The sequence below is a fragment of the Hippoglossus stenolepis genome, chromosome 1 (genome assembly GCF_022539355.2).
Source record: "Hippoglossus stenolepis isolate QCI-W04-F060 chromosome 1, HSTE1.2, whole genome shotgun sequence".
Taxonomy (NCBI): Eukaryota; Metazoa; Chordata; class Actinopteri; order Pleuronectiformes; family Pleuronectidae; genus Hippoglossus; species Hippoglossus stenolepis.
In genome coordinates this window covers 3,530,139-3,557,297 of record NC_061483.1, presented here as the reverse complement: position 1 = coordinate 3,557,297, position 27,159 = coordinate 3,530,139, and the positions used below count along the sequence as shown (strand labels likewise).

Genomic DNA, 27,159 nt, shown 5'->3' with positions numbered 1-27,159 from the left:
TTTAACTTTGTGCTTTTATAACGATGTTAAATGTTGATGCTGTATGAAGGAACAAAATAAAATCACATGTGCTGGGATGTCAGAAGTGAAGACATCACAGACACATGTACAGTGCTGCTCTGACCGGCTGTCTGAGCTCCAGCTCCTGCTCCTGATCTTTGTCCACACTGTGACAGGAGGAGTCTCCCTTGAAGAACCATCATCCCAGTATGAGGTGATGCACTGTCTGCAGAACCAGTGTCCAGCTGGTGGAGACTGGCCTAGGACGTCCTGACACGAAGCACAGCAGGACGATCGCTCCTCCTCAGAAACATGACTCCTCCTCCTCTCTCTCTGTGTGAAGACATTTCCTGATGTCATATGTCACAGTCACAGGTTGTCATTACTTGTCAAGGAGGTTTTGTTTTCACCTCTGTATGTTTGTGTGTTGGTTGGTTTGTTCGTTAGTGGATTATAAACACTCATGAACAGATCGGGGGAGGTGGAATTTGGTGCAGATCCAAATAAAAATGAGTCTCTAGTGAATCTCAAAGTGGTTTCATAAGGAGTTGTTGGTTCTTGGTGGGAGGTCTGAGCTCTTTCATGATTCTGAGAGATTAGTCACCAATCTCAATGAAGCTGTGTCCTAATGCAGGGGCCACACTAGAGGAAATCCAAATCCTCTTCAGAGCAGGTCACAGTAAAAATAAACTTCTTACTCTGTGTGTGAGGGTCCAGGTTCATTACTGAAGTCTAGAGGAAGTCCTTGACATGTCACTCTTTCAGAGACACACAGCTGAACACTGAGACTCTGTTCTCAGTCTGTGGTCCTGACCTCTGCAAACACAAACATGTTTACCTAGAACATCATTCACTGGCTCCATTCTCTGAGGATTCAGCTGGAGGTTCACATGTTTGTAAAGTAGGGTCTCTTACTTTTGTGTGAGGGTCCAGGTTCATTACTGAAGTGTGGAGGATGTCCCATGGACCAGTCACTCTTCAGAGACACACAGCTGAACACTGGAGACTCTGCTCTGTCCTCCTCTTCCTCCTCATAACCACTCATCTTCAGTCTGAGAGGAAAAACACTGTAAGCACAAAGGAATCAGGACAAACAAGTCTGTTCAAGAAACACACCCAAAAAAACAAGGAAGGACACACACACACACACACACACACACACACACACACACACACACACACACACACACACACACACACACACACACACACACACACACACACACACACACACACACACCAGCTAAGGTGACTGTAACGTATGATTCTGAAATCACGTTCTGTTATTAAACACTTGATGAACAGATGTGATGAAGATAAACGGAAACTGTGAGTTAACTCTGCTAATTAGTCCTTTGAAGGCCTTTGTTCCACAGCTGTTGGTTCACATCTGTCTCGGGGATCTGATCACATGGAAACCACGTCTGTCACCAGGTGAACTGACAAACTTAGAGTCCTGTGATCAGCAGACGGATGTAAAAGCAATAGCAGGTGTGAGAGTGTGTGACAGTAAACTTTCAGAGTTGTGTCTACACTCACCTGCTCACTTTTCTTCCTTCTGCTCATCCTAGAGAAAATGGAGTCTGACAACTCCCTGTTCTCATGCTCCTCTCTCTCTCTCTCTTTACAGTAAATAGATAGCTGCTCACAGACCATTTAAAGCTGCAGTGTGTAAGACTCAGGTGAAAGGATCCATCTTGGAAATTAAATACAAAATAATCCTGGTGATGTTTCCACTAGTGTGTTTGATCTAAATTGTATGAATCACAGTTTTCTTGACTCTAGAATGGGAAGATCTGTATCACGTTATAACGTGAAACTCAGCACGTTGTCCTGTGGAGTGGAGCTTCCTGAAACAGCCGCTCAAATTTAATTTGATGTTTAAAATTTGATGCTTGAAATTTGTATTAGTTTGAAAACTAAGAAAAAAATTGATTTAAAAGTCCTGAGTCATGTTTTAGAATCAACTCAATAAAATGTGAGACTCTGGTCGGAAGGAAAGCATGACTGACACAGTCACACCCAGGATTTCCCCGGCTGAAAACACAAACACAACATCAACAAGTTTCTGAAAACTTGATGATGTTTGATAAGTTTTTTAGTTCCAGTTTAGTTTGATTCATATATATTTGCATTTCTTCTTCATTAATTATTATTCATTGCTTGAATCCTACAGTCCTCGGCTTTTAAATTTGTTTCACTCTGCTGATGCCCGGTATCTTTTTTTTCTGAAAATACATTTTTCAACATATTGGACCCAAAAAACACACAAGACAAATCACGTATCGAGGTTTGAAATGAAACGTAGAAACCACAGAGTCGCGTGTGAGGATCCCTCTCCCAGGACGGACAGAAGTGCAACAGATGCTGTAACTGTATTTGTACATAAACAAAAATGCCTTATTATTATTATTACTACTATCATTAATATCTTTAATTTGACTAGAGAAAGTCGCTCTGTCCTCCGTCTCACCAGGAAACACGATGTGGTGAAACACAAAGAGGAAATTGAAACCAACTCTGGTAAATTTCCAGTTGATCTGGTAAACTCAGTATATTTGAATATATCAGTATTTGTATATAATCATAAATCATATATTGAGTATAATTTTGCACTGGGGGGGGGTTCTGTAGGTTTATTTGTATCACTACAGTAAAGTCACATGTTCTAAACATTTCTTCTCTACTACACTTCTGATATTTTCCCCAGTTCATTCTTTCATGTAAACCCGTAATATTTATACTTTTTCTACAATTAAATTCTGTATTTTTAATTTTTTATCTTTTTACAAGTTGAATGAGCTTTTTGTGTTGCGAGGTGCTTTGATCTTCTTTCACATCAAAGTGTTCTGGAGGATGATAGAATAAAAAATAATTCAAAGTCATCATTAATTCAACTAAACTTCCGTCTCTCCTCCTTCTGCAGCTCAACGGGGAAACTGAAACCTAACATATATTTGAATATATGAGTAGTACATCAGTATTTGGGGGGTTCTGTAGGTTTTTAGTTATCACTAGAGTAAAACCAGGAAGTCATCAGATCCACGTGAGAACCTCAGACTAAATCCTTTAATGGAGGAAACGATGAAACAGTTAAATCATCATCATGACGAATCTCCCCAGGACCTGGACGCTGAGTATTTAGCTAGTTAGCTAGTTAGCTAGTTGCACAGGACTGAGTTAACACGAGTCAGGCGTTAGTTAGTTGTCGCCTGGTTGACCACAGGTAACTAGCAGCACGTTAGCAACGCCCACTTCCGCCAGGGACGAGCTGACAGCTGGTTCGACTCCGCAGGTTAATTCCGCGTTTGGGCAATTTACCGTCGAGATTAACCGCGAGTTAGCTGGTTAATGCTAACGAGGGAGTGAACCCGGGTTTGAACGCAGCGTCTGACCCGGGTTAACTAGTTGGCCCCGCTAACCAGACGGCAGCAGCAGCTAGTAAATAAGAGGAGACTCACGGTGCTGCTCTCGGTCCAGTCCATCTTCGTGAGGGGGAACCGAAAACAAACGTTCCTGATGCTACACGGGCCACAATCAACGTGCAACTTCCGCTGCTCGCTTTTCAAAACAAATGCTACTAATACTAATACAATAACTAATACCACTACTACTACTACTACTACTACGACTACCAATAATAATAATAATAACAATAATAATAATTATAATTCAAGATTCAAGATTCAAGAGTTTAATGTCAAATGCACAACAATTACATTAAGCAGTCGCTGGCAAAATATTGAATAAAATAATATAAAATAGAATATCAAAAGTTTAAAATAGAAAATAAATTATATATATCTAAATATATATATATATATATACACCTAAAGAAGAAAAAAAAAGAAAAGAAAAACAATGGTGCAATTATGTGCAATAGTGCAAATGACAACGATAACAGTACTACTACTATTACTACCACCAATAATAATAACTAGAAAATCCCTCCTAGAAATTTTTAGCTCTGATAGATTTCATAGTGACATGTCTGCGTAGCTAACAAGATTTCCTACGTTTTGAAGTAAAAATCATGTTTGACAACCTCCATTTGTGGCTTTGATTTTCTCACTTGTTCCTTTGATGAATGCTCCCATTTACTCCCATTCAATTTGTTCCCGCTGTTTTTCGCAATGTACGAGCGAACCGTTTGGCGAAAGTCTTAGAAAAGTCAAAGCATTAATTTCGTTACTGCACATATAATAACAATAATTATTATTATAATAACCATAACAATAACAACGACTACTACTGCTACTACCAATAACAATAACAATACAACTACTAATACGACTACTAATACTACTAAAACTAATAATAATAATAATATGAACATGAAACACATTAAACTCACACAGTATAAATCTGAGTATTTGGTCCCAAAATATTCCAAAATGCCTTTAATGAAAAATGGATAAGAGCAAGATGAATGCCACTGGTTTCCAAATGAGATTTGATGTGGTGTCATGTTGTGATTTGGTTCTATACAAGTAAATTTAAACTGAATGTTTTCTTATTTCTTTGCATTGCCCTGATTGCTGTAGAATTCTTTTTTTTATCCAGTGCACCTACTGTATTTTTGTTACATTAAAACCTGTATAGTTTTACGTTGAAGCCTTAAGTGTTAAACAGGAAATGTTCTTTCTGGTCATTTTCGTTACCTTGACTCATTTCACTTCCTCCTCTTCCTTCAGATCCCTCTGTGATTGGACAGTTTGGTTTTCCTCCCGCCCACAGGCCCCGCTCCGGCTCCTGAGTTCATCAACAGAGAACAACTGTTCTAAAGCATCAGTGTAGAAAAACAACACGTGTCAGGATGGAAACAACACATGAATATTTAATAAAGAAAACGAGGCCTCTCAAGCTTCTAATGAATTCAGACATGTTGGATTTTAAACCGGGAAAAGCTGCTTTTGTGCTGCAGAAATGTTTCCTCTCACATTTCCAACCACCTGAGTCTGATGAGTTGAATCTAAAACTTAACACATTAGAGTTAACTTCACATTTATGTTTAAGTTTATTCATTTAAAAAAGGACAATGCACATCAATTAGCAGGTCTTAAAAACATGAATAACACAGAGACACATGACAAAACACACTGAAGCACATGCACATACATGAAAATGAATAAATCTGTGACAAAACTGTATGAAAAGATAAACAAAAGCAAATAGGACATGTTCAAATATCAGAAACTGAAATTCCTGCACCTGAGATCCACACTGAGACTCGGGGACTGTTCCTAAATTGCTGCTGTTACTAAATGAGCAGATAATTGATAAAAGTTTTCTGAGCACGGAAACCTGAGCCCGAACACATCGACGGATGAAACTTCAACATCAAAACAGTATGAAAAGTAGAAAACTAGATATAATACCGGAAATAGGTTAATTTAAGTCTCGAATAAACAGAATAAAAGATGATTTTATTTGAATATTCTCGCTCCCGGAGAAATGAAATGATATTCGCTGAATCTGCAAGTGAAACCGGGTTATTTTCCAAAAGAAAATCAAAATGCTTGCGTAACATTTGACTCAGGTGTGAAAACGAGATGAGATGTGAGATAGTTGACGGAGACGCTCTTTATCTCGCCTGATGTGTAAAGCAAACCCTACATGACGTATTCAGGTCTGAGAGAAATGTTGAAAAACAGGCAAAGCAACAACTGGAGAAAAGTCAGCGAGGTCGTCTGAGCTCCAGTTCAGAGCCGAGAAGCTGAAACTGTGAAGGGAACACAAACGTTATTCATGATGTTAACTGATGTTGTGCAATAATGCATTAAACGTGATACCATAAAATGGTGTGCTTTTCGGCATTCAATAAATTTGGTTATCAAAATAAAATATTGAATATTAATATTAAAAATATTAATATTAAATAATAACTTTAATTGATTAAAGTTACCTCGGGGCACCACCCTTCAAAGGAAGGGAAAAGATAGCCAATTTATTGATTAAGTCTCATAAAAGTACTAACTACAAATTTGGAACTCTGATTAACAATTCAATTAATAACTATAACCAAAATTACCATATAGATAGTTCGCTAAGTTGAAGGATATGGAGTTCTTGACAGTGTAGAGGTTGGCGAAATTCACTTATGCAACATTAATGAAAAAACATTTGTGAAAGAAAAACATTTATTATGAATATAATAAAGTATAAAAACACAAATTACTAACGGTCTAATTGCTAAACAAAGATAGGTATGTGTGTGTGTCTGTGTGAGTCAGTGTGCTTTCAAGATGGCGGCTGGCCAAAGAGATAACACCCTCCCCCCCATTGGAATGTTTACGACCTGTAGAGATAATGAGGTGAAGAGTTATGCGTGTGTCTGTGTGTGTGCCAAATTAGAGAAAGTTACTAGATTGGATGCAACGAAAGACTGTGAAGAGCATAACAGACTAACATTACTTTCTCAATAACTTGTACCCAAAATATCACCACACCACAAATCAAACTTATAAACCTCACACAGAATCGAATAAACAGTCTTGCTTAGCCTAGTATAATTATTAAGCCCAGTTGTGTTACCAGTCCGTGGAAAGGGGAAAAAGGAAGTTGCTGTGCAGTTCGAAGTTTTGTGTAGTCTTGCTGGTTTCTGTTGAGCTGTGTAGCTCAGTTGCTGGCTGAAGTTTTCCGGAAGGACATCGCATCGCTGCTAGGACGTTGGTAGAGCTTTGAGGGCGAGGAGGTTTCCTTGGTGAGATGAGCTGGAAGCTGCACCTTTGTGCTCCTCTCGAAGAGTTGGATGGGAAGAGAAGATGTGAGCTGGAGAAGAGGCTCGACAGCCTTCTCTCCATTGAGGGAGTGTAGAAAGAGGGCAGAAGAGGGGGAGACCTGACTTTATATTGGCCCGGTGACCTCACAGGTCATGGGGTCCAGAGTGACCAATGGGAGTTGAAACCTGTGTCCCTGGGGGTTTTTTTCACACCTCTGTGTGATGTTGATGCTCCCTGGGAGACTGAGTTCCTTGCTCTGGTTTTTGATGGCCCCTGGGAGACTGAGTCCTGGAGGAACATGCGGCTTCAGGCTTTGACTGAACATGTAGGCCGAAGTGTGGTTTCACGAAGAACCATGGCCCAACATAGATGTTAAATAAATATAATATACTTAGAGGGAGAGAAAGCGGTTAAACCTAACACAAATTTAAACCTAATCTAAACATGAACCTTATCGTAACCCAACCTAGACTTAAACTAACCTAAACCTAAACCTGGCCTAAACTAAACCTGAAACTACTTTGTCATGAATGTCTTGTGAAAGAGCAGTGGATTATATCAGATTATTCTTCCTTCTGCTCCTTTTCAGTCAAGATTTGAGAATTTGTATTTAAATCAAACTTTTCTTCATAAGTATAAAGTATATCCCATAAATATGTTTGGTGGAATTTGAACGGATCATTTGGACGACGTGTCCTTCACACTTTGTGTTTTGTCTGTGTCACCATGACAACAGCCTCGTGCACAGCTCCATGCAGAGATGATGGTCTCACTCTGGTGCAGAGGAAGTGGACTGGACCTCACAGCTTCAACATCTGCTGGACAGATGTTAGAGCAGCGTGTTCATGAACATGGCGTCACAGTCACATGTTACACTGACACACATGTGTTGATGATCATAACAAAGTCACATGATGACCTCTCCGTACAGTGAGAACTTGAGCCTGTCAGGAACTGACTCTGTCAAACATTTCTTATCCTGAAGTCACAAAGAACTGAGACGGGCTTGAAAATAAACTCAGTGAAATCATCATGTTGAGACAAGTGTCTCCACAAAATAACACAAACTGTTCAACACAACAGGCCCAAAATGTCCACTGTCTTCAGGACATCATCTCTCAGACACTTTCTGTCCCTTGTCTCTGCTGTGAACCTCCCATCATCAATTATTTCCCAGCATGCTGCTGTTCCCAGAGGCCTGCTACAGTCTCCCCCTTGTGGTTGTTCTGAGTTGGTGGTCGAGAACATACAAACAGATTTACATTGTTTTTGAACAATTCACAAACTGGACAAACGAAGAATCTTCATCTACGTTTGTATAAAATGTCCTTGGGTCAGTTTTCTATTAAATATGGTTAAATATTTATGAAAGTTTCCTCAGAGACTTAAAAATGCTCTGCTCTTTATCGACTCTTCTTCATTCTGTAAATATAACATTCATTTTTCTTCTGGTTGTTTCCATTATGTCAAACTGGTGATTTTGTTCATGTACCTGCAGCAAGGAGGTGATGTTTCCACCTGTTTGTTTGCAAGATGAAAGAAAACCAGAGTCATGATTCCAGTGAAGTCGGTGGAAGGATGTTTATTGAGCATTAAAGCAGAGACAAGTAGAAACAACAGAACTTTTCTCTCGGAGATGTTTTTCTTCTCGTTACATCTGGTTTGTCACAGAGGAAATGATCCATGTGTTTGACTCATAGACTGAATATAAAGGCTTTGACTGGGATGTTCTGCTGTTATACTACAGCGCCACCTGTGGGTCAAAAAGTAGAAAAGCAACCACCGCTCTGCACCTGATGCAGAAATGAAAAAGTCCCATTTTTAAGTCCAGGGTTTTGATCTTTTGTGTCAAAGACAAAACTCGGATTTTGAACTCAAAGTGATTTAAATGTGTTTAACTTTGTGTGGAACTGAATCAATTTGTGACGTGAATCCAGGAACTTTAAGATCATAAACAGATACACAGAATGTGGTTATACACACATGGAGACATACTGAGGGACAAAGGTGGAAAATAATAAAGACAAAGTTAAATACACTATATGTGACTCTTTACAGAGGGTTTATATATTCTGTTGGTGTTGTGTCCTTTCAATAAAGACATTCTTCATGTGAATAAACACAATCGGTAGCGAGGGGCAAGACTTTGGGGCTGCGAGGTGGTTGGCACTGTCGCCTCACAGCCTTAAGGTTCCTGGTTTGAATCCCGGTTCAGATGGGCTCTTCCTGTGTGGAGTCTGCATGTTCTCCCCGTGTTTTCTCCAGGTGCTCTGGCTTCATCTCACGAACACATGCAGATTAGGGGTTGGGTAAATTGGAGACTCTACATTGAGCGTAGGTGTGAACAGAAACAATCTGCTGAGTGTGTTTGTGTTCAGAATATGTGAGTGAATAAAAGAGTGGAGGAGGTGGAGGAGCGTGAGTGTGTCTGCAGACACTGAGTCAAAGGACAGAGCAGCAGCAGATCCACTGATGATGCTGTGTCACATCCACAGGAACACAGGGAGGATGGTGGACTGGACACTGTGTGACAGCTGATCTCAGAGCAGCTCACCTCCTCTGATTCCTCTGGAGCTCTGTCTCCACTCTGCCTCCCAGCAACAAGGCCCAGTCAGAGCCGCTCTACACACAAGCTGCTGCTGCTTCAGCCTCTGGATCCTCAGGACACAGCTCAGCCTCCGTCCACACACACTGTCCTCTTCACACTCACCTTCACTAAGACCACTCCCATCTGTTGAGAGAAGAAGACATCAGTGTTACAGAGACTCACTTCATCAGCTGTGAGTCAGTGATGCAGCACATCCAGTAGAAAGAGCAGCAGGGACTTCAGTCCTGTTCAGAGGTGGAGCAGCTTCCTCTCTGCTTCATGTTCACGTGTTGGAATGAACACGCTAAGAGCTAAGTGTGTTTCCTCTGCATGTCAAAGTGCAGAGTGGACACCTGAGAGGTGGATTTACTGCTGTTACAGGTGAAGCCATGTTTCACTGTGTGAGCACGTGCACATAAAAGGGGCGTGGTTTACTGCGTATGGCCAATCACAGACATGGACAGTTTGACTGACAGCAGAGCCTCATATTTCACAACGAGGATCAAACTGTTCTATAATAAAAATCAGAGGAGAACAAACACATGATCCAGAATAAAAGAAACTCAGTCACAGCTGCTAAATGCAGGAAGAACATCTGGTAAAACATCTGGGATAGTGTCAATGTGTAAGTTACAGCGCCCCCTGGATGCATTTGGTAAAGATATATTACGTGACCACGATATAATAACGTGTGAACGAGATAAATAACTCGGGGCCACGAGATCTGAATCTGTTGTTTACTAACAAGACGAGTGGAAGAGAAGAAGATTCTTGATGAGAAACGTTTGAATCCCAGGATGTGACACACACTGTCTCACTGACTCTGAGGACACACCCTGTCTCTGAGGACGCACACTGTCTCACTGACTCTGAGGACAAACACTGTCTCACTGTCTCTGAGGACACACACTGACTCTGAAGACACACACTGTCTCTGAGGACACACACTGACTCCGAGGACACACACTGTCTCACTGACTCTGAGGACACACACTGTCTCTGAAGACACACACTGTCTCACTGACTCTGAGGACACACACTGTCTCACTGACTCTGAGGACACACACTGTCTCTGAGTACACACACTGTCTCACTGACTCTGAGGACACACACTGTCTCTGAAGACACACACTGTCTCACTGACTCTGAGGACACACACTGTCTCACTGACTCTGAGGACACACACTGTCTCTGAGTACACACACTGTCTCACTGACTCTGAGGACAAACACTGTCTCACTGTCTCTGAGGACACACACTGACTCTGAAGACACACACTGTCTCTGAGGACACACACTGACTCCGAGGACACACACTGTCTCACTGACTCTGAGGACACACACTGTCTCTGAGGACACACACTGTCTCACTGACTCTGAGGACACACACTGTCTCACTGACTCTGAGGACACACACTGTCTCTGAGGACACACACTGTCTCACTGACTCTAAGGACACACACTGTCTCACTGACTCTGAAGACACACACTGTCTGAGGACAGACACTCTATCACTGTCTCTGAGGACACACACTGACTCTGAAGACACACACTGACTCTGAGGAGACACACTTTCTCCGAGGACACACACTGACTCTGAGGACACACACTGTTTCTGAGGACACACACTGAATCTGAGGACACACACTGACTCTGAAGACACACACTGACTCTGAGGAGACACACTTTCTCCGAGGACACACACTGACTCTGAGGACACACACTGTCTCTGAGGACACACACTGAATCTGAGGACACACACTGACTCACTGTCTCTGAGGACATACACTGACTCAGAGGACACACACTGACTCACCGTCTCTGAGGACAACACTGGCTCTGAGGACACACACTGTCTCACTGACTCTGAGGACACACACCTGACCCTGAGGACACACACTGTCTCTGAGGACACACACTGACTCTGAGGACACACACTGACTCTGAGGACACACACTGTCTCACTGACTCTGAGGACACACACTTTCTGAAGACAGACACTGTATCACTGTCTCTGAGGACACACACTGTCTCACTGTCTCTGAGGACACACACTGACTCTGAAAACACACTGACTCTGAAGAGACACACACTGTCTATGAGGACACACACTGAATCTGAGGACACACACTGACTCACTGTCTCTGAGGACATACACTGACTCTGAGGACACACACTGACTTTGAGGACACACACTGACTCACTGTCTCTGAGGACATACACTGACTCTGAGGACACACACTGACTCACTGTCTCTGAGGACACACACGGACTCTGAGGACACACACGGACTCTGAGGACACACACACTGACCCTGAGGACACACAATGTCTCTGAGGACACACACTGTCTCACTGACTCTGAAGACACACACTGACTCTGAGGACACACCTGACTCTGAGGACACACACTGTCTCTGAGGATAAACACTGACTCTGAGGACACACACTGTCTATGAGGACACACACTGTCTCTGAGGATAAACACTGACTCTGAGGACACACACTGTCTATGAGGACACACACTGAATCTGAGGACAGACAGTGTTTCATTGTCTCTGAGGACACACACTGACTTTGAGGACACACACTGACTCACTGTCACTGAGGACATACACTGACTCTGAGGACACACACTGACTCACTGTCTCTGAGGACACACACAGACTCTGAGGACACACACACTGACCCTGAGGACACACAATGTCTCTGAGGACACACACTGTCTCACTGACTCTGAAGACACACACTGACTCTGAGGACACACACTGACTCTGAGGACACACACTGTCTTTGAGGACACACACTGACTCTGAGGACAAACACTGTCTCTGAGGACATACACTGACTCAGAGGACACACACTGACTCACTGTCTCTGAGGACACAAACTGACTCTGAAGACACACACTGTTTCACTGTCTCTGAGGACACACACTGACTCTGAGGACACACACTGTCTCTGAGGACACACACTGTGGTGGAAACCTCTGACATCACTCCTCAATAGAAACACATGGACCTATCTTCAGGAAGCTGACTGAGTGCATCTGGTGTTTTGGTGACAGGATGAGTCTGGAGAGATTGAGATGTTCTGGGTGAGTTAGAGATCAACTGAACCAACCAGACGTTGATTTAAACTTCCCTTATCCGTCCCTTTAAGGAGAGTGTGCACCACACAACAGTGTAGAGTCACTGTGTCAGTGGGCGGAGCTTTTATACGGGTTGATCTCCAACTTAACCTGGAGCAGGTTAGCCGTTCATCAGAGGTTACCATGGTGATTTACCTCGTTAAGAAGTGGACGAGCTTCGTAGGACTGAAAAAACTAAACCTGAAGTTAACCTGATAACCACAAATCCTGCTTGGAAGCACAGACCCTGGATCTGTACTGTGATACTGACTGTGTTTAGTAAAATACTGATGAAAGCAGCGTGGACTGACTCCAACCATCTACTGACCTCAGAGTCTCCAGTCGACAGGTTGAACTCTGCTTTAGATCAAGCAGCTTCTTCACTCCTGAGTCCTGCAGGTTGTTTAGACTCAGATCCAGTTCTCTCAGATGAGAGGGGTTTGACCTCAGAGCTGAAGCCAGAGAAGAACAGCTGATCTCTGACAGTCTGCAGTGATTCAACCTGAATAAAGAATAAAACTTAACTGTAAATTAAACTGAGTTCATGTTAAAATAACATACAAATATTCATGTGAGCACAGACTCATAATATGGAAGATAAATGAAATCAGACATGTTGGACTAAGCGAGTCCTGATTCAGTAAAAATATATTATTTGGACCCGGTCTCTGTCCTGCAGATCAGTTTAGGAAATCGAGACTAAACTCAGATGTGTTTTGAGCAAGTAACTGAATATTTAAAATGTCACAGATTAATTAATGAAGCTGATTCAAGTTATGTATGAAAAGGAATTATGTTAAATTAGAATTAAATGAGATCTGTGAGTATAAATGCTGGATTATAGATATGAGATCTACAAAAGTCAAGTCAGTAGGGCAGCCTCAGAGTCTCTCCAAATCGACAGAGTTGGACTCTGTAGAAAACCACAGCTCCTTCACTCCTGAGTCCTGCAGGTTGTTGATACTCAGATTTCAGTTCTCTCAGATGAGAGGTTTGACCTCAGAGCTGAAGCAGAGAGAACAGCGATCTCCTGACAGACTGCAGCCCTCCAACCTGAATAAATAATAACAATAATAAACTTTATTGATATAGTTCTTTTTAAAAACAGATTTACAAAAGTGCTTTGACAGCAAGTAAGAAAAGTAAATAAAAACTTGAATCTATAAAAGCAGTAAAATGACAATTTAGACAAATAAACAAGTAAATAAAAGGTGAAAATGATAAAAACACAGTAAAAACACAACATCATATCAAAGCAAGTCTATAAAATGGGTTTGAAAAGTGATTTAAAGAAGTCACTGACTCCGCCTTATCTCCTCAGGGCGTTCCAAGCCGAGGCTAATGGTAATGCAGTCACGGGTTTAGTTTTCAACCTGGACTTTTGGAACAGCAGGATCCACCTGAGGATCCTGGGCTGCGTGCAGGAACATGCGGGCTCAATAATTCTGTAGTGTAGTTTGGGGCCGAGGATGCTTTAAAAGTGATCAGTAAAATCTTAAAATCAATTCTAAAGAAACGGACAGGGAGCAATGGAGAGCGAGGATCAGGGAGATGTGATGTTGCTGTTTAGCTCACCAGTGAGAAGCTGCTGCGTTCTGAACTGGTTGGAGCAGGAGAGTGACTTTTGTCTTATTTCAGAGAGGAGGAGTTACAGTGGAAGTCTATTCTAGAAGACTAGTATAAAGTATAAAGTTAAACTGAACTGTAAAATTAAACCTTCCAGTCCATGCGTGAAAATAAAGGACTTTGACTAAACATCCCTGTCTCTGTTTTCAGACCTGCATTGAAGTCTAGATCAAGTTGTTCTGGATGGCTCTGGAACTTTTCCTGCAGCCTCCTAATGCAGTTTCTGGAGTGAGTCCATCTGAGAATGAGCAGGTGAATGTCCAGAGGATTCACAGAGGAGAGAACCAGTGGGCGTGTTGATGACACAAACACGTGACGGACGTGAAACAGGAAGAACACAAATATCTCAGGATGAAGAGGAGCCGTACGGAGAAGGCAGAGAGCGTCAACTTCGAAACACGAGGAGGTTCCAAGGCTTTGGTGATGAGGGCCGACGCCGGTGTGGATGAGAGCTGTAAACAACAACACTGATCTTTCCACAGCAGAAATTTGCTCGTCATATCGGCCTCCTGCTGCTCCACCCGTTCTTCATATGTGAAGAGTCAAACTCCAGAAAATGTCCAGACACTATTTTACAAGAGTTCATGACTGAAAACAGCTTGAGCGTCCTCGTGTCCTCGAGGTTCAGTTGTTTGTAATATGTAACTACCACTAGATGTCTCTAAATATCTTGCTGGACATGTTCAGGAGTCATTACGTGAACAAGTGGACTACGTTCACATATACGACACCTGGGGGCGTCACTAACTCCTTCACATTGAACCTGTAACTTAACGTAACCAGCATGGCCATGGTTTATCATGGAGATATGTGTTTTAGCTCCGCCCCTCGTCTGAATGTTCCCACATGTTCCTGTTGCTGTGAGCAAGTCGGACCGGACAATCTCCTGCTGCTGCTTCAGCTCAGAAAATGTCCGACCCTTTTCTGACCATGTTCCACAGTTGATGTGTGAAGAGGCGAGCAGTCCTATGATCATGTTTTCTTGAGTGGCGATGATCTGAGCAGCAGTTTGACCAGTTGAAAGTGGTGCAGGGAGCCTGAGGAACACGTGTGTACAGGGCGGTACAGAGATCTAGTGGTGAAGAGATAAAGGCATGGACGACCCGTGTAAAGTCTGAAACCAGAAGAAGGTTTCATGTTTGAAATGAGCCAGAACACGAGACGCAGTACGCTGTCATGTGGTCAGTCCACAGGACCACCGGAACAAGTCTGGTTAGCTTCCACAGAAACATTACATGTACACATTGTCCAGCATTGATTGTTTCTCTGTCAGTAGCTTTCAGTCACATTGAGCCTGACTCGGTCCTCAGCTCATTCTACAAACATCTCTCAGCTCAGTATCAGTGTTCACTGATAGGAACACATGTTCTGCACTTTGACCTTCAAGCTCCAGTGTCGGGCTGGGCGATAGCGATATTGATAACTTTTCCTCGATGGAAATTTAAGACACGTCGATAGAATTCATCCGTCCATGTTTTGACAGACAGCACGAACCAATCATGTATGGAATAGAGTCATACCCACATCAGGTTAGGTTGATGCACACAGCACAGAGCGGAGGAGCAGCTGCAGCAGCACATGTGTTAATGTTTGGGCTCCTGCAGTGAGGAGGGGGCGACTCTGCATCGATCTGACACAACATAATCATGTGTTCAGCTACGTTCATAGTTTCAGTGGGTTTCCACCGCTGAATAGTATAACACTGCTCCGTCAAGGACCAAGGACAGACGCTCAGTAAAAGTCTGGTCGTCTGTGTCAAGATTCTCTGAGGAGCTTCCTCCTCATGCCTCCTGACGCTCACTTTACACTTTAACAATAAACATCAGCACTGATCGTCATCAGGACACGTACAGGACTGACGTTCACTTTGTGTTGGTTTGATTCTCCTAGAGTTTATAGAGACATATGTTTAAACCTGCGACACAACCGTGACGTGACGCACACAATCAGGACATCAGGGTTAAAGTAGCGGAACCATCTAGGTCATGACATCATCCATTAATAACTAAATACATGTGATTATCAGTTTGTGTGAAGGCGGACAGGAGCGAGCAGACAGACACACACATTCACACCTGCGCTCCCGCGAACGAAGTTCCTCCTGCAGATTCTGACGTAACGCAGTGTTTGAACTTCTTTGTTTTGCCGAAGCGGCGCCCGTTTATCCAGGAACATAAATATGAATTCAGCAGGTTTTTATAAAGATCAGTTCTAAGTGTGAGTGATTAGAAAACATGAGAGGAGCAGAGTCAATGCGCCTCATAATAAATATTATATTAATTAATGAATTAATATATTACATTATATACACATTTTTACCGTGGTGGTTTGTATGAAACATTATAAGTACAGGTTGGACTCTGTAGAAAACCACACAGCTCCTTCACTCCTGAGTCCTGCAGGTCGTTGTTACTCAGATCCAGTTCTCTCAGATGAGAGGGATTTGACCTCAGAGCTGAAGCCAGAGAAGAACAGCTGATCTCTGACAGTCTGCAGCTCTTCAACCTGGATGAAAAGAAATATGAATATTTGAATGTGTCCTCCTGTTGGCTGTGGATCGTCATCATGTCAACACAGACTCTCAACATGCTGCTGACCTCAGTCAGTCTGTGAGCTGAAGATAAATATCAGATCAGACATGTTGGACCATTGTTTCATTCATCTCCTTCTTCTCTGTGTGTTGGTCACTGAGCAGGTTGTGTAATTAAACACTACTGTTTAAAGTAGGATGGCTCCTGTCATTTCACTTCCTGTTTGTTTCTGCTTATCAACTGTCCAACGTGTTTCAATAAGAATGTGTCTTATTTTGAAAACCTGAGGAGGAATGAGTGCTAAACCTCAGTCCACATGTTATTTACTGACACTTTCTTAGTGATCAGGAGCAGGTGAAGTGCAGGTGAATGGAGTTGATGAGGTGGAGCGTGACTGACAGTGGGTGAGTGACAGATGACTGAGGGACAGTGAGCAGAGCAGAATTTTGACAATTTTAAATAAATAATGACCCGAATAAGAAAGAAAGTTGGAAAAGTGAAGAGGATTTAAGGACCTCAGAGTCTCCAGTCCACGGTTTGGACTCTCTCCGGTCAGAACACAGCAGCTTCACTCCTGAATCCTGCAGGGAGTTTCCACTCAGATCCAGTTCTCTCAGATGTGAGGGGTCTGACTTCAGAGCTGAGGCCACGACTTCACAGTGAGTCTCTGAGAGTCGACAACCAATAAGTCTGTAATTAAAGAAAATATCTGTTAGAATAAAATCAGAAAATACAACATTCATATAAAACGTGATCATTTGACCCTCACCCTGGTAAATCCCCTTTTTGCCTCATGAACATGTTAAAAACTCCTGTTTCTGGCCTCTTGGACATGATGTCTCAAGTCTGTCTTTAGGGGATTTCTTCACATTTTGACCAGTTGGACTCCAGATGACTGATTGAATTTCCCAGTGGTCAAGTCAAGATTTTTGGTGACCTCATATTATTATGAATGCAACATGTCAGGAACCTGGAGGGACGGACACTGCACTGGTTAGCGTGGCGTACAAACGCAGAATTGGTAATTCTAGTTTGACCAGAAAGAAGAATAAGCGATATTTCCAGTTCTGCTTCTTCAGTTTAAAGGAACAGTCAGTGATTCTCATCCTAAACACAGAGAAGCTGTGATTTATCTGATTAATCACCGTTTCTAAATGACTGAAAAATCCCCTTTATCTCTGTATTGTTGTGGGAACAGAAAGATAAATGACAGAAGGTGGATATATACATTTTAACATTAGTTTTTAATTGATGACAAGTCAAATGATAGTTATTTAGATTGAAAAATAAAATATCAAACTAAAACATACCACACCATAATTAAATGTGGCTGTCTCTTTGCTTTGCCTCTGAGCAAACATAGGATGATGTTATTTAGAACATTAAATTTCTTTATAAAACTCAAAGAACCTTTATCCTAAACAATCGGGGGTTCTTAGCCTTTACTCTTTTTTTTTTAGCAAATATAGGATGGTTGAATTAAACTTTTTTCTTTTCTTTTTTGAATCAAACAAACAACCAAACCTTGACACAATTAAATGTGAATGTGAAATCTGAATCTGAGCCCATCTGCAGAAGCAGTGTTGAGCCAGTTCACACTTAAAAAGAACGAGTTCCAAGTTTAGTTCATGCAGATGAAAATGAACTAGTTCACGTTCACAGTTCGTTTTTTATTGGGATGATTCAGGTGACAAACGTCAGTCATGTGTTTGGTTCTGAATCGATGGAGTCGGATCATGTCTGCGTGTCGCTCATTTTAACACTGAGTCTGACTGTGAGCGTCTCGTGTTTGTACTGAGCACAACATGTTGGCGAGTCATTTTCATGATGTTTAAATGCAGCCTCATAAACTGTGGGAATCAAGCCAACACTAAGTGACTTCATGTGCTGATCAGGTCCTGATAACTAGTGATGAGTGTTTATTAGTTCAGTGAGAGCAGAGTGGAGGAGGACACAGAAACTCCAGCTCGGTACAAACCAGCTGCAGCTTCTGCTCTGATCATGAAACGCTGATCACTGAGCAGCTGAGACCAGAGAAACTCTGTGTTTCACTTCTACAAAGTCACTGACTGACTGCTTCATATTGAAGGAGCTCTGATCTCACTGCATGGGTCGCTCTGAGCGGTGAGTGGGGGGTTCATGGAGCGGCTCATTCTGCACATGCGTTAATGCGTTAAAATAATTAACATGTTAATTCCACAAATTAATCATCCCGTGTTAACGGGTTAATTTTGATACATATATTTAAGTATACATACGTATAAATACACACACACACTCCAGCCAGTAGCCACTTATCCTTTAGCGGTCTCAGGGGCCTGGAGCCAATCTCAGCTGACACTGAATTTCAGTCTCCAATCAACCTAACTCTGATCTACATGTCTTTGGGTTTGTGGAGGCTGGGAGGGCAGAAAACCCTGCAGACACCAGGAGAACCTCCTCCTCACAGAAAGGCTGCACTAACAGTGTTGACCACTGCAACACCATGCTGCCCAAAACAATGAGAACCATTTAACACTGAGTGTATTTGAAGAACAACTCATCTCCACTGATTGAACATGTTATTGATCATGTCTGGACTCTGAGCCTTCCAGTTCCTCACTGCTGGGATCAGTCTCTATCGACCCTGGTCACAGTATTGAACTTCTCAGAGTCCAACTCATCCAGAACCTCCTCTGACATCTGCAGCATGTAGGCCAGAGCTGAGCAGTGGATCTCAGAGAGTTCCTCCTTCGATCTGTTCTCTGACGTCAGGAACTGTTGCATCTGCTGATGAACTGGTGGTAGTTCATCTCAGTCCAGACAGTGGAAGATGTTGATAGCTGTCAGGAGGAAATGTCATCACTCTGCATCTCCTTCCAGATTGATGACTCTCTGGATGATCTTGGATTGTTCTCTGTCCGACCCAGCAGGCCCCTCCTAAGACTCTCTGGTTGACTCCAGACTGGCTTGCCTTCGTGAAGGAAGCGAACAAACAGGTCAGATGACCATTTTACTGGTGAGGATTTCTCCATGGTTCTCTTCAGGAGGTCATCCGGGGATAGGTACTATCTGTGTTCCAATAGGTTCCCAAAAGTTGTTGAGTTCTTCTGTGTTCCTCTTGGTGTAACTGTGGAGACATAGACTGCAGCCAGAAACTCCTGAACGCTCAGATAGACAAAGCGGTAGACTGATTTCTGGAAGATCACACACTCTCTTCCTGAAGATCTCGAAAGTACAGCTCCTGGTACACTGAGGCCTCTGTAACATTAAGGCCACACCGCTCCAGGTCTTCTTGGTAAGAACATGATGTTTCCTTCCTCCAGATGTTTAAGTGCCAGCCTCCTAGCTTCAGAAGAACGTCCCTGTCAGCTCCGTCAGCTGCTGTTGGAGTCGTCTCATGTCCCTCACCGTACTTGTTGTTCTTCCTCTTTGTCTGAACCAGCAGGAAGTGTGAGTACAGGTCAGTCAGGGTCTTGGGCAGCTCTCCTCTCTGGTCTGTGGTCAACATGTGCTCCAGAACTGCAGCACTCATCCAGCATGAAGACTGGGATTTGACACATGATATTGGAGGCTCCTGGGCGTCTTGATGTGTGAGATGATTCTGCTGCACAGCTCTTCATCACTGAATCTTCTCCTGAAGTGCTCCTCCTTCTGGGCCTCCAGTGAAGCCTCGTGCTTCTGGCCTGTCAACACATGCAGGAGGATCTGATTGGCCGCCGCAGGTCTGGAGGTTATCAGGCGAGCCGGGAAGCAGATTCCCCTGGATGAGATTTGTCAACGCTTGCGTTGACTGATGACCTCTGTGTGACATCGAAAGACGAGCTCCTGTGGTTGGAAGTCCAGAAAGTCTGCTTTCATCCAGGCCGTCAAAGATGAACAAAGGTTTACAGACAGCGGCGTCTCTGCAGTGACTTCTGTAGCGCTGGATGGAAAGCACGGGCAGCGTGAGAAGACTGTTGCTGCTGGTCTTTCACCAGGTTCAGCTCCCTGAGCAGAAAGCACAGTCAGCAGACCACATCTTGGTTTTCTAAACCCTCTGCCCAGTCAAGTGAACTTCTGCACGAAAGTTTTCCAACGCCAGCGGCCGCCGTTGGTCAGGGCGACTCTGATGCTGCTCTGCTGGTCAGTTGAGGCTTTAAGATGTCGTGGCACTTGATGGGAGTGTAAAGTGGAGGCTCTTCCATCTTGGAAGCCGTCTCAAGCTGCCTCACCTCATGTTAGTATTAACCTCTTCCTCTGTCCCTCTGTGATGTAGAGCTCAGTGTAGATCCTGTTGAGGAGGGTTCTACTTCCTGTTTCATCAGTTCCTTCAGTCACATGTTCACATCTCCTCCTCCAGACTGAGCTTATGTTCATCTAAAACCTCCTGCAGACCACGATCTGCTGAAAGACAGAAACAATGTCGAGACAGAATCTGAGAATCTGCTGATTGTTTTCATCAGATACAGAAAAACTACAGAAAATAAAAACTTTTTAACTTTGTGCTTTTATAACGATGTTAAATGTTGATGCTGTATGAAGGAACAAATAAAACCACATGTGCTGATGTCAAGTGAAGACATCAGCAGACACATATACAGTGCTGCTCTGACCGGCTGTCACAGGCTCCAGCTCCTGTTCTGGATCTTTGTCCACGCAGGGACAGGAGGTCTCCTAAGAAGAACCAGACTGGTCCCAGTATGAGGTGATGCACTGTCTGCAGGAGCCAGTGTCCACAGCTGGTGGAGACTGGATCATGGGAGCGTCTGACGAAGCACAGCAGGGCGACTGCTCCTCCTCAGAAACATGACTCCTCTTCCTGTCTCTGTGAAGACATTTCCTGATAAGTCACATGTCACAGTCACAGGTTGTCATTACTTCTGTCAAGGAGGTTTTGTTTTCACCCTGTATGTTTGTGTGTTGGTTGGTTTGTTCGTTAGTGGGATTATAAAACACCATGAACAGATCGGGGGGGGAGTGTGTGGAATTTGGTGCAGATCCAAATAAAAATGAGTCTCTAGTGAATCTCAAAGTGGTTTCATAAGGAGCGTGTTGGTTCTTGGTGGAGGTCTGAGCTCTTTCAGTGATTCTGAAATTGATCACCAACTTCAATGAAGCTGTGTCCTAATGCAGGAGCCACACTAGAGGAAACTAAATCCTCTTCCAGAGCAGGTCACAGTAAAAAACAGTCTCTTACTCTGTGTGTGAGGGTCCAGGTTCCATTACTGAAGTCTAGAGGAAGTCCTTTGGACATGTCACTCTTCAGAGACACACAGCTGAACACTGGAACTCATACTCAGTCTGTGGTCCTGACCTCTGCAAACACAAACATGTTTGGTAGAACACATCATTCACTGGTTCATTCTCTGAGGATTCAGTTTGGAGGTTCACATGTTTTGTAGCAGGTCTCTTGCTTTGTGTAGGGTCAGGTTCATTGCTGAAGTGTGGAGGATGTCCCATGGACCAGTCACTCTTCAGAGACACACAGCTTAGTTTTGGAGACTCTGCTCTGTCTCCCTCTTCCTCCTCACTTAACCACTCATCTTCAGTCTGAGAGGAAAAACACTGTAAGCACAAAGGAATCAGGACAAACAAGTCTGTTCAAGAAACACACCCAAAAAAAGTAAGGAAGGACACACACACACACACACACACACACACACACACACACACACACACACACACACACACACACACACACACACACACACACACACACACCAGCTAAGGTGACTGTAACGTATGATTCTGAAATCACGTTCTGTTATTAAACACTTGATGAACAGATGTGATGAGATAAAGCGTGAAACTGTGAGTTAACTCATTAATTAGTCCTTTGAAGGCTCTTTGTTCACAGCTGCTGTTCACATCTGTCTCTGAGATCCGATCACATGGAACTGCGTCTGTCACCAGGTGTGAACTGACAAACTTAGAGTCCTGTGATCAGCAGGCGGATGTTAACAGCAGGTGTGAGTGCTTCGAGTATTAAAACTTTCAGAAAGTTGTGTTCACACTCCTGCTCCACTTTTCTTCCTTCTGCTCATCCCAGAAAATGGGTCTGACAACTCCCTGATTCTCAGGCTCCTCCTCTCTCTCTTTACAGTAAATATGATGATTGCTCACAGACCATTTTAAAGCTGCAGTGTAAGACTCAGGTGAAAAAGTCCATCTTGGAAATTAAATATAAAATAATCCTGGTGATGTTTCCACTAGTGTGTTTGATCTAAATTGTATGAATCACAGTTTTCTTGACTCTAGAATGGGAAGATCTGTATCACGTTATAACGTGAAACTCAGCACGTTGTCCTGTGGAGTGGAGCTTCCTGAAACAGCCGCTCAAATTTAATTTGATGTTTAAAATTTGATGCTTGAAATTTGTATTAGTTTGAAAACTAAGAAAAAAATTGATTTAAAAGTCCTGAGTCATGTTTTAGAATCAACTCAATAAAATGTGAGACTCTGGTCGGAAGGAAAGCATGACTGACACAGTCACACCCAGGATTTCCCCGGCTGAAAACACAAACACAACATCAACAAGTTTCTGAAAACTTGATGATGTTTGATAAGTTTTTTAGTTCCAGTTTAGTTTGATTCATATATATTTGCATTCTTCTTCATTAATTATTATTCATTGCTTGAATCCTTTACAGTCCTCGGCTTTTAAATTTTGTTTCACCTTGCTGATGTTCGGTATCTTTTTTTTCTGAAAATACATTTTTCAACATATTGGACCCAAAAAACACACAAGACAAATCACGTATCGAGGTTTGAAACAATTTAAAACGCTCTATCTCACATAGTTTTAGCAACTAATCCTGGATCTGTCCCCTTGTCTGATTCTGAGCTGAAATTAAACGAGTCCTTTCTTGGCTCGTGTCTCAACCTTCAGCCAAGTTTGTTTGAAATACATTCTGCATGAACCAGCTGACAAACAAACAATGAACAGGGGTGAAAACACAACCTCCTGGGTGGAGGTTGTCATAGCTTCCAGACAAAGGTTTTAATGTGCACACATGAGCTGCGAAATCATAATTAAAAACACAACAAGAAGATCTAACACAGAGCATTAAATAAAATCATTTTTAAAAATATATTTTCAATGAGACAAAATAATAAGTTGTCAACTCTGCCCGAAAGTGGAAAAGCAGGTTCAGTCTATTTGAAAGATATTTCCAGACATAGGTTTAAGGGAGTGGCTCCACACATTCTTTTCTTTTTCGTACAACAAGCAGTGACCTTTGCTCTTCTGCAACTCAGCTGCCTGATCGGTTAGAGAAAGTAGCCGAGCAGCAACTCCTGTGGTTTGTGAAGCCTTTACCTCTTCGGGCTGGTTTTCTTTCTAGATGAATTTCAATCTGATCAAAAAAAAATGAATCATCCCCTTCTGACTGCCAAGTAAACACAGAGTTCTACGTTCCTGCAGTTCAGTTGTAAAACTCCTGCACAAACGCACTGATCAAATATCTGTCCGTGTCAGAGACAAGGTGTGTGTTGACCTCTTTGCTACATTTTGAACATATTTGAATCTGAGATCTTCCTGAAAATTGTCTGTTGTCATTCTGTTTTACTTTTGTGAAAACACGGTGAGGACTCAGGCAGTGAACATCTGGAAAAACATCTGAGTAAAAGAAAAATAAATGTATAGGTTTTATAGGAGCAACTGCAAACCTATAGGAAAGAAATGTGCTGGATGAAGCAGTTGCCAATATGTAATAATGTAATTACATATGAAAGGAAGAGGCGGTGATGTTACTGAATATAAAAATCATTAAAACATCATTAATCATCACCCGTTGTGGTTTGCTCCATCCTCTCAGTCCGGAAAACAAAAAGGTGATTTGATGTCACACCTGTGTACAAGTAATACTTTCTCTGACTGTTGACATGAAACGGAAAAGACAGATCCTCCATGATCCACCACTCACTGTGTTGCCTTCACGATGTCCCAGCTGGCGCTGTCGTCCATGTGCGAGCGTTTCTTCGGCTGCTGAGTGAGGTCCATCGTCTGATCTGCGCTCTTGCCAAACGGCCCTTGAAAAGCCGGCGCAAAGGGATGAGGCATGCTGCCGGCCGCCGCTCTCGGCCCGTGGCTGTGAGAGTGACCCGCATGTCCGTGGTGACAGCCGTCACGCATGTGGCCGTGATCCTGGCACAATAACACACAAGGGAAACACACAGGTTTGGTCCAGAAGGGTTCATGTGGAAACATCATCCTGGCAGATTACAGTAGTATGACTCGTTAGGCTCAGTCACACAGAACACACAAACACACAGAACACACAAACACACAGAACACACAAACACACCTACACACAGAACACACCTACACACAAGAACACACAAAACACACATACACTTTTGGATTTTTGGACATGTCGCTCAGTCCTACGTCAATCAATCTAATTTACATTGTAAAGCCCTTATTCACAAACCACAATTTGTCTCACAGATCTTAACACGGTGCCACTTCCTCTGATCTTAACCCGCAATGAGAAACAACAAAACGTAGAAACCACAGAGTCGCGTGTGAGGATCCCTCTCCCAGGACGGACAGAAGTGCAACAGATGCTGTAACTGTATTTGTACATAAACAAAAATGCCTTATTATTATTATTACTACTATCATTAATATCTTTAATTTGACTAGAGAAAGTCGCTCTGTCCTCCGTCTCACCAGGAAACACGATGTGGTGAAACACAAAGAGGAAATTGAAACCAACTCTGGTAAATTTCCAGTTGATCTGGTAAACTCAGTATATTTGAATATATCAGTATTTGTATATAATCATAAATCATATATTGAGTATAATTTTGCACTGGGGGGGGGTTCTGTAGGTTTATTTGTATCACTACAGTAAAGTCACATGTTCTAAACATTTCTTCTCTACTACACTTCTGATATTTTCCCCAGTTCATTCTTTCATGTAAACCCGTAATATTTATACTTTTTCTACAATTAAATTCTGTATTTTTTATTTTTTATCTTTTTACAAGTTGAATGAGCTTTTTGTGTTGCGAGGTGCTTTGATCTTCTTTCACATCAAAGTGTTCTGGAGGATGATAGAATAAAAAATAATTCAAAGTCATCATTAATTCAACTAAACTTCCGTCTGTCCTCCTTCTGCAGCTCAACGGGGAAACTGAAACCTAACATATATTTGAATATATGAGTAGTACATCAGTATTTGGGGGTTCTGTAGGTTTTTAGTTATCACTAGAGTAAAACCAGGAAGTCATCAGATCCACGTGAGAACCTCAGACTAAATCCTTTAATGGAGGAAACGATGAAACAGTTAAATCATCATCATGACGAATCTCCCCAGGACCTGGACGCTGAGTATTTAGCTAGTTAGCTAGTTAGCTAGTTGCACAGGACTGAGTTAACACGAGTCAGGCGTTAGTTAGTTGTCGCCTGGTTGACCACAGGTAACTAGCAGCACGTTAGCAACGCCCACTTCCGCCAGGGACGAGCTGACAGCTGGTTCGACTCCGCAGGTTAATTCCGCGTTTGGGCAATTTACCGTCGAGATTAACCGCGAGTTAGCTGGTTAATGCTAACGAGGGAGTGAACCCGGGTTTGAACGCAGCGTCTGACCCGGGTTAACTAGTTGGCCCCGCTAACCAGACGGCAGCAGCAGCTAGTAAATAAGAGGAGACTCACGGTGCTGCTCTCGGTCCAGTCCATCTTCGTGAGGGGGAACCGAAAACAAACGTTCCTGATGCTACACGGGCCACAATCAACGTGCAACTTCCGCTGCTCGCTTTTCAAAACAAATCCTACTATTACTAATACAATAACTAATACCACTACTACTACTACTATAACTGCTACTACTACTACTACTACGACTACCAATAATAATAATAATAATAACAATAATAATAATTATAATTCAAGATTCAAGATTCAAGATTCAAGAGTTTAATGTCAAATGCACAACAATTACATTAAGCAGTCGCTAAAAATATTGAATAAAATAATATAAAATAGAATATCAAAAGTTTAAAATAGAAAATAAATTATATATATCTAAATATATATATATATATATACACCTAAAGAAGAAAAAAAAAGAAAAGAAAAACAATGGTGCAATTATGTGCAATAGTGCAAATGACAACGATAACAGTACTACTACTATTACTACCACCAATAATAATAACTAGAAAATCCCTCCTAGAAATTTTTAGCTCTGATAGATTTCATAGTGACATGTCTGCGTAGCTAACAAGATTTCCTACGTTTTGAAGTAAAAATCATGTTTGACAACCTCCATTTGTGGCTTTGATTTTCTCACTTGTTCCTTTGATGAATGCTCCCATTTACTCCCATTCAATTTGTTCCCGCTGTTTTTCGCAATGTACGAGCGAACCGTTTGGCGAAAGTCTTAGAAAAGTCAAAGCATTAATTTCGTTACTGCACATATAATAACAATAATTATTATTATAATAACCATAACAATAACAACGACTACTACTGCTACTACCAATAACAATAACAATACAACTACTAATACGACTACTAATACTACTAAAACTAATAATAATAATAATATGAACATGAAACACATTAAACTCACACAGTATAAATCTGAGTATTTGGT

The 27,159-nt window shown here is 42.3% G+C and overlaps 1 protein-coding gene across 1 annotated transcript; it reads right to left on the bottom strand.

The window, feature by feature from the left end:
• Positions 1–760: 760 nt before the first annotated feature.
• LOC124851221 (putative palmitoyltransferase ZDHHC13) lies at positions 761–26,298 on the bottom strand. The gene is made up of 4 exons (XM_047338274.1): positions 26,217–26,298; positions 24,481–24,701; positions 916–1,052; positions 761–816 (listed from the first exon to the last, which is right to left on the bottom strand). Exons 1-4 carry the CDS (start codon positions 26,238–26,240, stop codon positions 797–799), a joined length of 402 nt encoding a protein of 133 aa, XP_047194230.1. The 5' UTR covers positions 26,241–26,298; the 3' UTR covers positions 761–796.
• Between the last annotated feature and the right edge of the window lie 861 nt (positions 26,299–27,159).